Source organism: Ruditapes philippinarum, unplaced genomic scaffold (genome assembly GCF_026571515.1).
Source record: "Ruditapes philippinarum isolate M1 unplaced genomic scaffold, ASM2657151v2 ctg3064_1_1_1_1, whole genome shotgun sequence".
Taxonomy (NCBI): Eukaryota; Metazoa; Mollusca; class Bivalvia; order Venerida; family Veneridae; genus Ruditapes; species Ruditapes philippinarum.
The window spans coordinates 71,325-86,986 of NW_026864571.1; the positions used below are offsets into that span (position 1 = coordinate 71,325).

The following is a 15,662-nucleotide window of genomic DNA, read 5'->3' on the forward strand; positions in this document are numbered from 1 at the left end:
CATAAGATTCCCTTTAGGATACCTCTTCGTCACAACATGACGTCACATAAATACATGACGTATTTTTCCCGTACCTTACGAAAGTAAACAAGAGAAAAGGAGTAGTCTATTGAACGCACTTTTTTGTAATTAATATCAAGCTTTCACAAGGTAATATTTGTTTTCGATACTGATGGTAATATGTATCATTACTCTACTTTGGTAAATATTGATCATTTGACAGTTAAAAAGTGCTTTTAAATTGGAATTTACACCGCGTAAAATCGAACCGTGCGCGCATCACCTCAGCGCATGTTGTTTACAACGTTGGGTACCAAACGGGGAAATTTAGTGTGTATATTACCCGTCTGGCTCGGTTATATCAATTTCTTTCGGGTGATCAATATCCAATCAAAAACGCGGAAAAAATCTGGAAGGGTAATAATTATTTATATAGGTTGAAATACAGACATGAACTTTACTAATATACTTAATTCAATAAAAATCATCAGGTTAAAGAGAATATGTCTATAATGTAATCACATCAATAGCATTTTAGCATCATACATTAAAACAGGCCATGAAAAACTTGGCTTAGATGTATGTTTGTCATGTATGTTTGTAGGTCATGTCTGATGTAGGTTATGATCAACAGATTTAGATATGCAGATAAAAAGTACATTATAAAAAGTACATAATAAGACAATTTATTAACATACTGGTAAATACATTAATTTAACCTTTACTACTCAGTACTGATAATAAAGAGGTCAGATCATGAACTTGAATCTCAAGTACATTAACAATTTGTTTAGATGACCCGATCTCAGAAAAGATTTATTAAATTCACTTTTATATGTTGTTATTTGGATTCATGTGTAAAAAGGACATTTAAATCTGTAGCATTTTTGCATTGACTATCCAAACACTGTTGAAAATGCATTGGAAGTGGACTCATTACCCGGTAGAATCTGGAAAACTAATAAAATGCCAACCCCTCTCTGGAATATGTATTACCCCCTTGTGAAATTGTGCAAACCCCTTTTGTAAAAAATCAAGGATCTTCATCATTATATTCTGCTGTGTGCAAACTTTATGTGCAATTTCATACCTCATCCTCCACTGAAAGTATTCACTTGAATTTTGATCACAATTGAAGGTCACCAGCTAAGGTCTGTATCAGTCTTAAGCCTTCATTTTAAACAAACTTTTACTGCTAAGCTTAATGGTCCAATAATGAATAGATTAGGCAACCTGTTGTGCTTATTTTTGAAGCTGTAACTGTAAAAGTAACAATTTTTTATATGTAAATTATTTGATGCTAGGTTGTATATGAATTATTGATGTACTGGCAGTGGCGATGTGATAAAGTATTGGGCAATGTCATAAATACTGAATGCTTACATTATATATGTTTACTACTTTATTGATTTATCACATTAAATAATAACACTACCATGTAAAATATCTTAAATGGACATGGCCATCATAACCATACATCGTTTGTAGGGAAAATTTTAATATATTATATTATTACCCTTCCAGATTTTTTCCGCCTTTTTGATTGGATATTGATCACCCGAAAGAAATTGATATAACCGAGCCAGACGGGTAATATACACACTAAATTTCCCCGTTTGGTACCCAACGTTGTAAACAACATGCGCTGAGGTGATGCGCGTACGGTTCGATTTTACGCGGTGTAAATTCCGATTTAAAAGCACTTTTTAACTGTCAAATGATCAATATTTACCAAAGTAGAGTAATGATACATATTACCATCAGTATCGAAAACAAATATGACCTAGTGAAAGCTTGATATTAATTACAAAAAAGTGCGTTCAATAGACTACTCCTTTTCTCTTGTTTACTTTTGTAAGGTAAGGGAAATATACGTCATGTATTTATGTGACTTCATGTTGTGACGAAGAGGTATCCTACAGGGAATCTTATTTCTACGTTTCATTTGAAACAGCAATGATTTTTTAAAAAATCGTCTAAACTCGGCAGGGGAAGGGTAATAAAATTATTATTTTGGTTTTGGAGTGATATATGTGGATATATTACCTGCCAAGATAAAATATCACCCTCGCCTAACGGCTCGGGTGATATAAAATCTTAACAGGTAATATATCCACATATATCACTCCAAAACCAAAATAACATATAATGTACTGATTGAATAGTGAACAGTGAAGACCATGATCACAGGGTACAGATGTGCAGGCTGATCTTTGGTCAGCTAGTACTGTTCCCACAGTACATGTGGATTCTGTAGTGAAGGTTGACTGAACAAGGTGAAAGCAAAATGCAAAATTTAAGCAGTTTTATCAAAAATATATTTGCTATGCTTCATTGTGTAAATGTACTGCAGATATGATTTCTTTAAAGAACTTGAATTTTAATATGAATTAGACTGTTACTGCATTTAGGTGACTATAATGCTGCTACTGACTGACTGTTACTATGGTAATAAACTTTCAAACAAATTTATTGTTGCACTGCATCTTGTGTAAAAGATAATTAACTGTATTGACATGATAAATCACTTGTTTGTTTTTTGTATTAGTTGATATCATACCCTAAATTTCCTAGTGGGTTAAGTTAATTAACTTTGTTTATTGATTTCTCATCAATAATTCACTGAGTTGTCATTTTGTAGGTTTGTTGTGCGTAGAATATAGCATATGGTTGTTTTGAGAAGATGGAATAATCTTTAATATAATCTTTAAAACTTGGGATTTATACAGGTGTGTTTGGATTAGAGTTTTCTGGTACTTAAAATAATATTATTTTCATTTTATTGATTAAATTTTTTTTTGGTATTAAATTACTCTTTCTTCTGAAGTGTGCATGCTTAAGTTGAGTGAAGTAAGAAATTCTAGAGTTATGTAGTATTTTGTTATGAAGTAATGCACTTGAAGTAATGCATCAAGTTCTTTCTTTTCTTGTAAATCTGGAAAGTCACCATATATTTATAACTGTATTGTTGAGATGTATTACACAAACAACCTCACCCTTCTGTCCACCCCCTCCCCCCCCCCCAAAAAAAAAAAAAAAAAAATAAAATAAATGAAAAAAAGATCGGCAGAATTTAAATAACAGATTTGATAAGGTTCTATCACAGTACTAAAGTTCAGATCGAGCTTTATTTAAGAGCATTTGGACTTCCTCTTTAATAAAAGCTTATAATGTCACTTAAGAGATTTAATTTTAGTGCTCCTGTACCGTGTTATGAAGTTTATTGGAACTGAATATATATATTTATTATATACTTATAAATGAAATATTGAGAAATATTGATGAAATAAAATGCGTATTTTCATTTTCCGTATTTTCACTGTAAAAATTTATTTTTCACTGGAGTGAAACATATTTTCCGTATTTTCACTGGTGTCTTGCCGGACTACTTTCTTTTTAATTCTGCCAGTACCAAAAATTTAAGGGAAAGTCTTTCAAATTTTATCGCAAAAAAAAAGAGAAAAATGTATATAATAAACAGAAAATTCAAGTTTTTTCTATAAACACATGATTTATTTTCATCTTGTGGCATGAAAATTACCATATTTCACTTGTGGCTACCGCCACTCATGAAATATTTATTTTCATACCACTCGATGAAAATAAATCATGTATTTATAGAAAAAACTTGAATATCCTCTCTATATATATACAAAAAGACCCTTGATAAATGTCTGAACAACCATTGAAATAAGCTCTTAGATAGACTTGTTCTTTTATTTCTTTCTGCTCAAGCCTCAAATATTCTTTTACACTTAAGTTGCATAAAATTATAGATTTAATAAGTGGACAGATTTAAGGTATTAGCACCCTAATGCATTACCTCCGCTTTGAAGAGTATTCAAATAGGCTAGAACTACTGTTCACTACATTGAAAATGAGGGCCATGGGTTCAATCCACAGAAGGGTCAACTTTTTTTTTCTTTCTTTTTTTCTTTTAACATTATTAATGTAATTCTCATGTCCCATTTGGAAGGAAAAAAGTATTTTATTTTGATTTTTTAATTTATATAGGTATTTATTGGCTAAATTATGCTAAATATAGTAATAAATATGGTACCTGATATTTTCAATGTGTTATATATCAAAACTAGACCGTAAAAGTATTTCATATTTTACAAGATCAACCAACATACTTTTTAAAAAATTTAGGGAAACTTTGAAAACAGGCACTCATTTGGATAAATTTTAAGAATTTTTTAAATTAGGCTCCCTAAGTAGAAAAATGGTCAGACACATGGTAAAAATGGGTGGGGTAGGGTAACATTTTTATACAGATTTCTTAAATTTTAAGTAGAAACCATAATTTTGTTTATTTGGATTGTTAGCTGAATGGTACTTTTTGTTTCTTACCAAAAATTAATGGGAAAACATTTTTCATTAGAATGTTATTGCAGATTATTTAATGGTTCCTACTCTCTAAAAAAGGGCCCTCATAACATCCTAGCTTGAGTTCAGAAAAGTGGCCATAACTTGATTTCCGTACGGTAAACTTTGTTTAAATTTTGCATACAGGTGTACTTTAAGGTATACATCTGACTTATGATTTTTAGCTCGACTTTTCTATGAAAAGGGGAGCTATCCTACTCGCCCCGGCGTCGGCGTCGGCGTCGGCGTTAGCGTTAGCGTCGGCGTTGGCGTCACACCTTGGTTAAGTTTTTTGTACCACCCCACTTTATTTCAGAAGTATTACAAGTATGGCTTTGAAACTTACCATACTTGTTCACCATCATAACCTCCATCTACAGACAGGAGTACATAACTCTGTCAAGGTTTTTGACAGAATTATGGCCCTTTTTTGACTTAGAAAGTGTATTGAGCTTGGTTAAGTTTTTTGTACCACCTCACTTTATTTCAAAACCATTGGAGGTATTGCTTTGAAACTGACCATACTTGTTTACCATCACGACCTTCATCAACAGACAAGAGGACATAACTCTGTCAAGGTTTTTGACAGAATTATGCCCCTTTTTGACTTAGAAAATACATTGAATATGGGTAAAATCCACTTATTGCCTTAACCCTTTGAGATATTGCTTTGAAACTTTTAATGCTATTTCACATCATTACCCCTATCTGTACGCAAGAGAAGGTAACTCTGTCAGGGATTTGTTTTAAAAATTAAGGCCTTTTATCGACTTAGAATCTTGGTTAACTTTTTTGTACCAGTCAACTTTTTGACTGAACTGGTTGAGATATTAAATTGAAAGTTGGAATACTTGTTTACCATCATGGTCCCAAAACATGGGCAGGAGAAGGTAATTCTGTTAAGGATTTTATTTGAATTATGGCCCTTTTTGACTTAGAAACTCAGTTAAAATTTTCATTCTTGTCCACTTGTTGACTTAACCATTTGAGATATTACTTTGGAAGTTGGAGTTCTTATGTGCCTTCATGAGACCTATCTGTAAGCAAGAGAAGATAACTCTGTGAAAATGTTTCTTGATTTGTACTTAGAAATTCCTAGTTAAAGTCTTGTGTGCCCTTAACTGTCAAAGTTTTGTTTTATAGGCAAGCACTAAAAAAGTCGAGCGCGCTGTCCTTCTGACAGCTCTTGTTTTAGTTCCTGATAGTGCCCATTAGGGTCCTAATACCTTAAGTTGAGACAAGTTTTGGATTTTATTATGAAAAGTTTATAGCATATTTCATTTTATTTTTGAAATATTTCAGAAATAGAGTCACAAAAACAGCCTCGAAAAATTTCAGTTGTAGGGAAAAAGATATATGGTTAATGTATTAAATGCAATTTTAACAGTGCAACTGAGCTGCAACAGTATATTATTAAACAGCAAACAGTGGACACGTTAAGTTGAAGCACAAATAGTTTACAAGGCAGTGATGAGTAGATTAAACAATAGAACTGTAACAAAGTGAATAAAACAATGACACTGAATGGTGAGGACTGAATGGTGAATACTAAATGGTGAATACTGAATGGTGAATACTAAATGGTGAATACTGAATGGTGAATACTAAATGGTGAATACTGAATGGTGAATACTGAATGGTGAATACTGAATGGTGAATACTAAATGGTGAATACTGAATGGTGAATACTAAATGAAGTGAAAAGTGAAGGTAAAATTAATTAGTTTAATGGAGATTGATGAATGAATTGGACAGTACATCTGAATGGTGGAGTAAGAATAAGACACTGGAGCTGAACTTGACATAAAGGCTTGGACTGTCGAATCGACTCTTTGGATAAGTAGCGAAGATGTTTGGTCTAATAGTTGGTATTATAATGGTGTATGCCCATCATCTAGCTGCAGAAATAGGTATATTGATTAAGTCACATAAGTAGTTATTTGACTGATCGTTATAATTACAATTTAACCCCCTTTTTCGCTGAGGAGTTGCCCTGAAGGGTTAAGGCCACTATTTATCTGTGAATGATTGTAAGACTGGCGACTAAATGGTTTCAAATTGCCAGTACTGGCGTCCAGCAGAAGCGGTGGTTTTGACTCCTTGTGTTGCTTAAGATTGTATTACACCTGAGGTAAGCCAAAATCATCTTTCCTGTTTTGGTGCCATATGACCTAAATTGTGTTGGTGTGCTGTAAAAGGAATGCAAAAATAAATTGAAATAATAAAAAAAAATACAATATAAACCCTTTACCTGATTGCATTGAAAGGTGATTAAGCCTTTGCTACCAATCACTTAATTAGGAAGAGGCCTAAGCCTCTTTTTTTTTTTGGGGGGGGGGGGAATTATCACTGAAATTGCTTATTCTTTTAATAAAAAAACTGCATGATTTTGAAGAATGAGGCCTTTTGATAGGCCTCTGTTACATGAGGTGAAAAATAAGTGCTTGTATAAAAATAACTTCAAAATAGGGCAAATCCTGGCATTACATAAATTCAGCAGGTTAAGTGGTCAACAAGACTAACTAAAGATGGAGGAAAATGAAATATAAGAAATATATGAAAAATATTTGAAAAAAGATTAGAACTTAATTTAAATAACTCTCTCTCAAAAAAAAATGTTGTGTACTTTTGTTTCAGTAAGATAGTGATGTGTAAATTTGAGATTATTTTGGGAATTTCTAGGAATATAGACCCCTATGTCTATATTTTATACAGTAAAATACATGTATTACAAATATGGAAGCAGTTGTACCGAGCAGAATCATGACTTATTATATAGTATATAGATTTATACAAAAACATATATTTCTAATGCTGTATTTCTAGTGTTTAATTCTGTATTTCTAGTGTTTAATGCTGTATTTCTAGTGTTTAATGCTGTATTTCTAGTGTTTAATGCTGTATTTCTAGTGTTTGATGCTGTACCAACAAACGCAGCCGTTGTTTTCGGACAGGATCTATTCCTTTCATGCTCAGCAAGAAACACAACATCCAACTCTCAGAATGGTTTAACAATACGATGGAATCTAAATGAAGTTCAAGTCAGCTCAAAAACGTCTGTTTTCTACAATGGTACATTACTTGTACCCTTGGTAACCAAAGAAGACCTTGGCAACTACACTTGTGCTGTTTATGACGATTCTGGTGACTTGGTTTTAGAATCTCCATCAGGGAAGGTGTTCCATGCATGTATGTTATCATTATTTATGACATGCTTTTTTAGTGGTTTATAGAAATATACCGGTATTAGTGAAATATAAAACTGATAAATTTACTGTTTTAAACAGTAAAATTATCAATTTGATAATTTCACTGTTTTAAATTAAAGTTTTAGCCCCTTACCTTGTTTCAGTGAAATACCAGTGTGCACAGTACTTGAAACCAACTTAATGATGTTACGTTGTAAATGACGTCCTGTTGTATTATTATTTGGCACCGTTTTGATTTAGTATCAGGACATTAAATGTTTCTTTGCATATAATGAAAAGAAAATTTGTTTAGTAAAGTGTGAGATCGAAATATATTTCACCTCGCAAACCCCAAAAGTTCATATTTCAATCGTGGCTGCACCACTCGTGAAATATACCTTTTGGTGCTCACTCAGTGAAATATATTACGATCTTACACTGAACTAAACAAATATCCTCTATGTACTTGTTATTATAAATGTCATTTCATAGTTAGCAAGATTCATAAAATCACAGTGTGCGGGAAAAACATTTATCAATATTCTCCTATGCCTTGGTCTATATTAATATTCTCCTTTGCCTTGGTCTATTTTGGCATTTAATTAAAAGAATGAATTAGTATGTAAAGTATGGAACAAACATGTTTTGAACTGAAAGAGTACATAATAATACTTTGTTTTCTTGTTTATCTGATTTTGACACAGATTTTTTACACGTATTTTGGTCCTATCTAAGTGGACCCAGTCCACATAACCAGATCCTTGAGTAGCTCCCCAGTAGTTTCTAGTTTCGCAGCATTAGACCAACCACTTTATTCCAAATGACTTCACAATTAGAAGTTACATGCGTATGACCATTAGACTCAATGTCAGAGATGAATCAGTAATCGAGAACTTTCTCCTTGCCCGAGGGTCAAACCATTGATCCTTGGATTACAAATGTAATGCTTAATTTAATGGATGATATGAAAATACTTTGAATCCTTTGATCCTTTGTATGTTTGAAATTCTTTTACGCAGCTTAATTTAGCCGGCAGATCCTGATCCTGGATAATAGATTTATGCATTAATATGGATTAGAAATTCATGTCTGATTCTGGATAAGAGAGTAATGCCTGATTCTGGCTCAAAAAAAATATGCCTGATCCTGTCTTACAGATTTATGCCTGAACCTTAGTTTGAAAAATAATGACTGATCCTGGATAAGAAATTTATGCCTGATCCTTGCTTATAGATTTATGCCTGATCCTCACTTCTAGATTTATGCCTGATCCTCACTTCTAGATTTATGCCTGATATCCTCACTTATAAATTTATGCCTAATCCTCATTTATAAATTTATGCCTGATCCTCACTTATAGATTATTGCCTGATCCTCACTTATAGATTATTGCCTGATCATCACTTATAGATTTATGCCTGATCCTCACTTATAGATTTATGCCTGATCCTCACTTATAGATTTATGCCTGACCCTCACTTATAGATTTATGCCTGATCCTCACTTATAGATTTATGCCTGATCCTCACTTATAGATTTATGCCTGATCCTCACTTAAAGATTTATGCCTGATCCTCACTTATAGATTTATGCCTGATCCTCACTTATAGATTTATGCCTGATCCTCACTTATAGATTTATGCCTGATCTTCACTTATAGATTTATGCTTGATCCTCACTTATAGATTTAAGTCTGATCCTCACTTATAGATTTATGCCTGATCTTCACTTATAGATTTAAGTCTGATCCTCACTTATAGATTTATGCCTGATCCTCACTTATAGATTTATGCCTGATCATCACTTATAGATTTATGCCTGATCTTCACTTATAGATTTATGCCTGATCCTCACTTATAGATTTATGCCTGATCCTCACTTATAGATTTATGCCTGATCTTCACTTATAGATTTATTCCTGATCCTCACTTATAGATTTAAGTCTGATCCTCACTTCTAGATTTATGCCTGATCTTCACTTATAGATTTAAGTCTGGTCCTCACTTATAGATTTAAGTCTGATCCTCACTTCTAGATTTATGCCTGATCCTCACTTATAGATTTATGCCTGATCATCACATATAGATTTATGCCTGATCATCACTTATAGATTTATGCTTAATCCTCTTTGTAAGTGATAGCAAGACTATCATACTAGTTTTGCTGATTTTGTAATGTGACAGCTGTCAATGGTTTTGTACAATGGTGATTGTGATCAATTATGGATAACACAAAGAAAACCCAAGACCAATCCACAATATGGTTGTGGCAAAAATGTTTTATGGGAAATTATTTTTATTGTTACTTAATTTTTTTACAACAGTTATAAAGATGTTTGAGGTCAGTCCAATACCAGCGAATGTTTTAGAAGATGAAGAGGTGACATTTGACTGTATCACAGGAGAGAGTGCACCTCCACCTGAAATTTACTGGGAGAGAAACGGGGAACCATTCACTGGTGGGAAACAGTATAGTGCCACATATGGTGGACATAGTGAACAGTCACTGGTAAAGTGAGTCATATAAATACACCATTGTTGTTAGTTAACATAGTGATCTGGTTGTTAAATAGTAAAAAAAGTAGGTCAAAATGTTTGGTTTATTTGTAACTTTTTTGTAGCTAGGCAAGCATTGCTGCCTTTGTAAGCTATTGTGATAACCCAATGTCTACATCCGTTGTTAGTCGTCAGTCATTAACACTTTTACTAAAACAACATCTCCTTAAAAGGGCTTGGACAATAGTGATGAAATTATACATGAATGATTTGAATGCGAAATATTTGTGACAAGGGCAGGAATGTTAGCAAAATGCTATTTTCACTTCCATACAAAATACTGAATCACTATTTTTGCACTACTAATTATTTCAATAAGTCAAAAGAAGCAAACATTGGCTCAGCTATATTGAGTCAATGGGTAATATTTTAAGAACTGTAACAGGAGACAAAAAAATAAAAAAAGCTTATGAATGTTTACACATAACATTTTTTTCACAGGCAATATTCGATGAAACTTATACTGACAGCTAAGCCACATCTTGATGGTACATATAATTGTGTTGCCAGGAATCCAGTTCTTGGAATAGCTATAAGAAGTCGCATTGTTCTGATGCAGACGGCAGGTAATATAATTCTTTGTTTAATTCCTGTTAAATTGTTCTGATGCAAAAATTCTACATGATCATAGTTTTAAAGTGAATTGGTTCATAATGGCATGTCTGTAATAGAATTATGTTGATATTATGCAGCAGAGATCGAAAATTCCGCTTGTCTGCTGGTAACTACGAGTAAAATTTAGGAAAACTTGATGCAGAACGAGTAGAAAAATGTTGCTTGCACATTGGATTTAGAAGCTACTCGTACTGCAGGATAACTGATTCTGAAAATATTTTTTGATGTCTATTCAGTATCATATGTTACTGTACTACAAAAAAGGAAAGAATTACACATGGATCATTATTTAGATACATTATCTGATATTACATACCTATATCTATATAGTAGATATAATAAATTGTTCCAGAACAAAATATAGTTATTCATCATATAAATGTTCATACTTAATCATTTGGAACATTATCATCATTTATTTTTCAAAACATATTCAAATGAATATTTTATATTGATACATTTCTATAGGATTTTTTTTCTTCTTCATTATTTGAATGGTTCCTATTATTGACCAATTATTGTCTGATATTACATATCTATATCTAGTATATATAACAGATAGAACAATATATTATCTTGATTCATATAAATGTTCATACTTAATCATTATTAACTTTTCAAAACTTATTTTATATGAATATCTTCATGTATTCTAAAAAAAAATTTTTTTCAATATTAGAAAAAATTATAGAAAATGTTTTTCTATTGTAGATCAATCCACTTTAAGCCTGTGTAATAAACAAATGCTCTCTTACCTTCCCTTCTTTCCCATTACTTTCCCATCTGATCTTACTTCTCACCATGCTTACACTAAAATACCCCTATTCTATCCAATATTCTTCTGTTTTATGCCAATATCCCAAATCCATCACTTAATTACTCTCATATTTGAAAAAAAACACACAAAAAAACGTGATGTTAAGGTATAGATCTAAAAACATGGTTTTCTAAATTTTCTATGGTGGTGCTTTACACTAATTGTACAGTATACACTAATTGTACAGTGATTGCTTTTTGGATGTATTCTGTGCAGTTACATATTCAATTCATGCTTTATTCTATGACAATTTCAGAAATAGAAACAGCCCCGTATGTTATGGACGGTCATCTACAGACTAATGTTACAACAGCTCTGAACCAGCCAATGCTCCTAGACTGTCCCGTCATGGGTAAACCTAAAGTTGATATAGCCTGGTTTAGAAATGGAGAAGCAGTCAGCCAAATTGGTGATTTCTTCATATTGATGAATGGTTCCCTGCACAGACCAATTTCACAGCTGACAGATGGAGGGGAGTATATTTGTGAGGGAACCAATACACTTGGTGTTGCTCGTGCTCCAAGTATATCTGTCACCATAGCAAGTAAGTGCAACAAAAATGTGCAGTACTTAAGCTGAATTTAATTTCACCTTCTGTATGATTATATTTGCATAACATTATAAGTGCATTTTACTTTTTTTACAAAAACAGACAATCAACAAATCTGAGAACCCATAAAAATATCCCCTAATAATATGTCAAAGAAATTTCATGTCCAGGAAAATTACATGTAAGTGAAGTAACAGGTTTTTTTACTTATACTATTCTCTTTAAAACTCCAGGAATAGACTTGATGTTTGTGGAGCAGCCAAGCAACCTTTTCGTGATAGCTGGTTTGCCAGCCACTTTAAAATGTGCGCCACCATACAGTGTACCGTCTGCTGCAGTCACATGGTACAAAGATGATATCTTATTTGTGCCAAGGACAGGTAAGTTTAACCTTTTGCTAATGGTATGTTATAATCTCCAGCATGTTGAAAGTGACATGTTAAACAAAATGAAAATATAAAATTTTCCTAATCTTTCTCTAGTAATGTATTGTAGTGTTTGCACAGCAATACATGTATTATTTGTATATAAGTATGTTTTCTTATCCAGAACACTCAATAGCACTTCATTTATACATAATCAATCTGATTGAATGTGAATGATATTGTCTCTGACAAACAAAAATGAGCCCCCTCACGACAAAACCTACATAGTGTGTTTGCGAGCCGACCAGCATGGATCCAGACCAGCCTGCGCATCTGCGCCAGGGTATAAACAATATGTTTTTATTGTAGTTAAGCTTGAATAGGGAGATTTATTTTACTTTATCAGATGCTGTGACATTATTGAAGTGTACCCAATGCTGAGACACTTTGGTTAAGTGTTTGCTTGTAATAAATGGTATCTCCAAAACAACTGAAGAGAATGGGTTAAATTTCACACACTTATCTGACACTTTCCAAGGTCCTTAATTCCAACATGGATTTTGATTAATATTTCAAACTTCAAAAATTCTTGGTTAAAGTTTTGTATGCAACATTAATCTTTAAAACAAACTAAGGTATTCACTAGAAACTTAATACATGTACATCTCTTTAGGATCATCATCTGAGGTCATACATTTGTAACTATAGTATGGAATTTCAATTGAATTATAGCCCTTTTTAACTCGACTTTTTAGAGGTATTGTTATGCTCATTACTGGTATTGGATTATATTCTTATTTTTTCTTTGCTGGTATTAGATAAATTCTTATTATCCCTTTGATTGGTATTATATTTTTATTTTCTCTTTGGCTGGTATTTTATTAAGAGGATATTTTTTCGTTTGAGTGAAATATAGAATATATTTTCACGAAACATGATAAAATGCCCCATTTTTTCACGACCCGGGATGGTGAGTGAAAATATGAGGCATTTTATCATGTTGAGTGAAAATATATACCATATTTCACGAAAAACGAAAAAATAACCTTTTTTTTTTAATTTCATTATCAAAGAAAAATGGTTATGAACCCCCTTGCCTGCTATGCAACTGCAATTATACAGCGCACAGTAATATAAGTATTGTCTTGTTATGTTATGCATGTGATATTTAGCGCTAGATTGTGACGTCACATAAACAACTTTTTAAATGTCTGTACAGCATATTAATGACTGAATTAAAGATATTGGTGTTTGGATTTATTTTCTTAGTTAGACCATTTTCTATCATTCTAGATAGTGTTCAAAACAAAATTCAACAAAAAAGTTGTTTTGTATTTATCAGATTTTTCAGGTACGTATATTAACGGTATCCGCAACAAGGTTTTAGACCGAGATTGCTGTCGTGTCGGTCGTGCGCATGCGCACATGCTACCAAAAAATTTAATCGATGACGGACGGAGCAAATTTTGTTGATGAAAAATCTGTAAATTAAGTGTTAATTTACGAGCATCGGCACAAAAAACTCAAGAAATAATGACAGGTAAGTCTTATGTTTTTGTTATGTACGTGTATTTTTACTAGATTACGCTTCCAAATGGCGTAAATCGGGTGTGGAAATTTCCAGTCTGTATGAATGAGATCGACAAAATGGCGGATCTTTGTTAAAAACGGGTGAACATGTATAAAATCTGCAGAGTTATCAGGCTTAACCTACTTGTAGAAAACTGATTAAACTTGCACAAATCGGTTTAGAATATATTAAAGTAAGTAATGTTGGTACTTTTAAGGCTCCCTCATCATCTGATCTGTTGTTTTTGTGGCGTGAAATTTGAAGGAAATTTGTAAATTTTTGCGGTGAAAAAAATAAATTCACGACCTATTTTGGCCCAAACATCAGAGGTATCTAAAGACCTTGAAAATACAAGTGAAAGCTTTAAAGTTAGTTACTACATTATTGTGAATGGGGTGTGGTATTATTTATAATTTTCAACTGAATATTTTTGATGCTATGGTCTTTTGAAAATTGATGAAATTTCCCCCATTTTTTTTCATTTACTCAGAAGTTATATTCAACTTCTTTTTGTTAGTTATTCCAGGTACGTATATTAACATTAGTACATGGTTATTCTGTTGATAAAACAAAATATTTATATTAAATGTCATTTCATCTATTTCAGATCGTAACAAATGTGCTTCAAGGGTTTCAAGTGGTAGATCAGCACGACAATTTCACTGAATGCTGATACAGCCCAAAAGTTCAAAGATTTGCAGCTTGTGCCAGGAGAGTCCCAGAAGTGTCAAATAAATTTCGGGAATAAAGTGACACTAAATGAAAACACTATAAACAGTCATTTTATAGCCAGTGCGATGCTATTGAAGTTTTATGTAAATCCAGTTATAAAATAAAAGGCAAAACTTATATAAATGCGTTTTCCTTTTTATTTCTTTTTTTTTACTACCAGGTACCTGATACTACTATTTCCAATACCTTTATGTCTATTCTCTCGAAAAAATGTACGTTCATTCAAGAGAACCTGAAAGATACTGACATATGTAGTGGTGAAACAGTTTGCTCAATATAATTGTATAAAAGCAACACAGAAAATATGTTAAATAAATAAAAACAATTAACTGGATATAGTAATAATCTAGCCTTACCCACTAAAAAACAGTTTCAAACAGGACCGACTGATAGAAAAAGTGTGAAAACTATCACAATTGAACAATTAAATAGATGCACATTAATAACCGTGATTAAATCAATTACTGAATCTGCAGCAAACATCAATTATGACGGTACAATGTACTTATTTTTCACAATACTTACATAACAAAAAATGTTTAGGCCGTTTTTCAGAAAAATATACGTACCTGAGAAAACGAACATTTTTATAAGAGCTCTTTTCTGGTGCAGTTTGAAAATTATATAATCATACTTTTATTCAATTTTAAAAATAGATAGATAGATAACTTCATTCTTTAAACAATGTTCAAATAAAAAAATATAAAGGGCTTAATAAGTTAAATATATGGTAAAAGTTGCGTTCGAAATATGCAAGATGATTTTGGTCATGTGATTCTTCACGATATCTTATCCGCATTTATTTAAGATACGCAATAGAAATTGAAAAATAAAAAAATTAAAACTACAGTTTATAAGCTTTTTATAAATAATTTTTCACAAATTTCGGCAAAAAAATGACG

General features: G+C 32.2%; 1 protein-coding gene and 1 long non-coding RNA gene across 2 annotated transcripts in view; both read left to right on the forward strand.

Annotated features, from left to right (window-relative positions):
• The first annotated feature begins 6,091 nt into the window (after nucleotides 1–6,091).
• LOC132726120 (cell adhesion molecule DSCAM-like) overlaps nucleotides 6,092–15,662 on the forward strand; it is a 43,999-nt gene continuing 34,428 nt past the window's right edge. The window contains exons 1-6 of the mRNA XM_060711391.1: nucleotides 6,092–6,278; nucleotides 7,279–7,557; nucleotides 9,880–10,069; nucleotides 10,553–10,677; nucleotides 11,800–12,087; nucleotides 12,327–12,473. Of these exons, the coding sequence (XP_060567374.1) occupies nucleotides 6,218–6,278; nucleotides 7,279–7,557; nucleotides 9,880–10,069; nucleotides 10,553–10,677; nucleotides 11,800–12,087; nucleotides 12,327–12,473 (1,090 nt within the window). The 5' untranslated portion in view covers nucleotides 6,092–6,217. The remainder of the gene's footprint in view (nucleotides 6,279–7,278; nucleotides 7,558–9,879; nucleotides 10,070–10,552; nucleotides 10,678–11,799; nucleotides 12,088–12,326; nucleotides 12,474–15,662) is intronic.
• LOC132726125 (uncharacterized) lies at nucleotides 13,813–14,883 on the forward strand. Its single transcript, XR_009625147.1, has 2 exons — nucleotides 13,813–13,998; nucleotides 14,636–14,883. It is a non-coding gene; the product is annotated as an uncharacterized LOC132726125 (long non-coding RNA).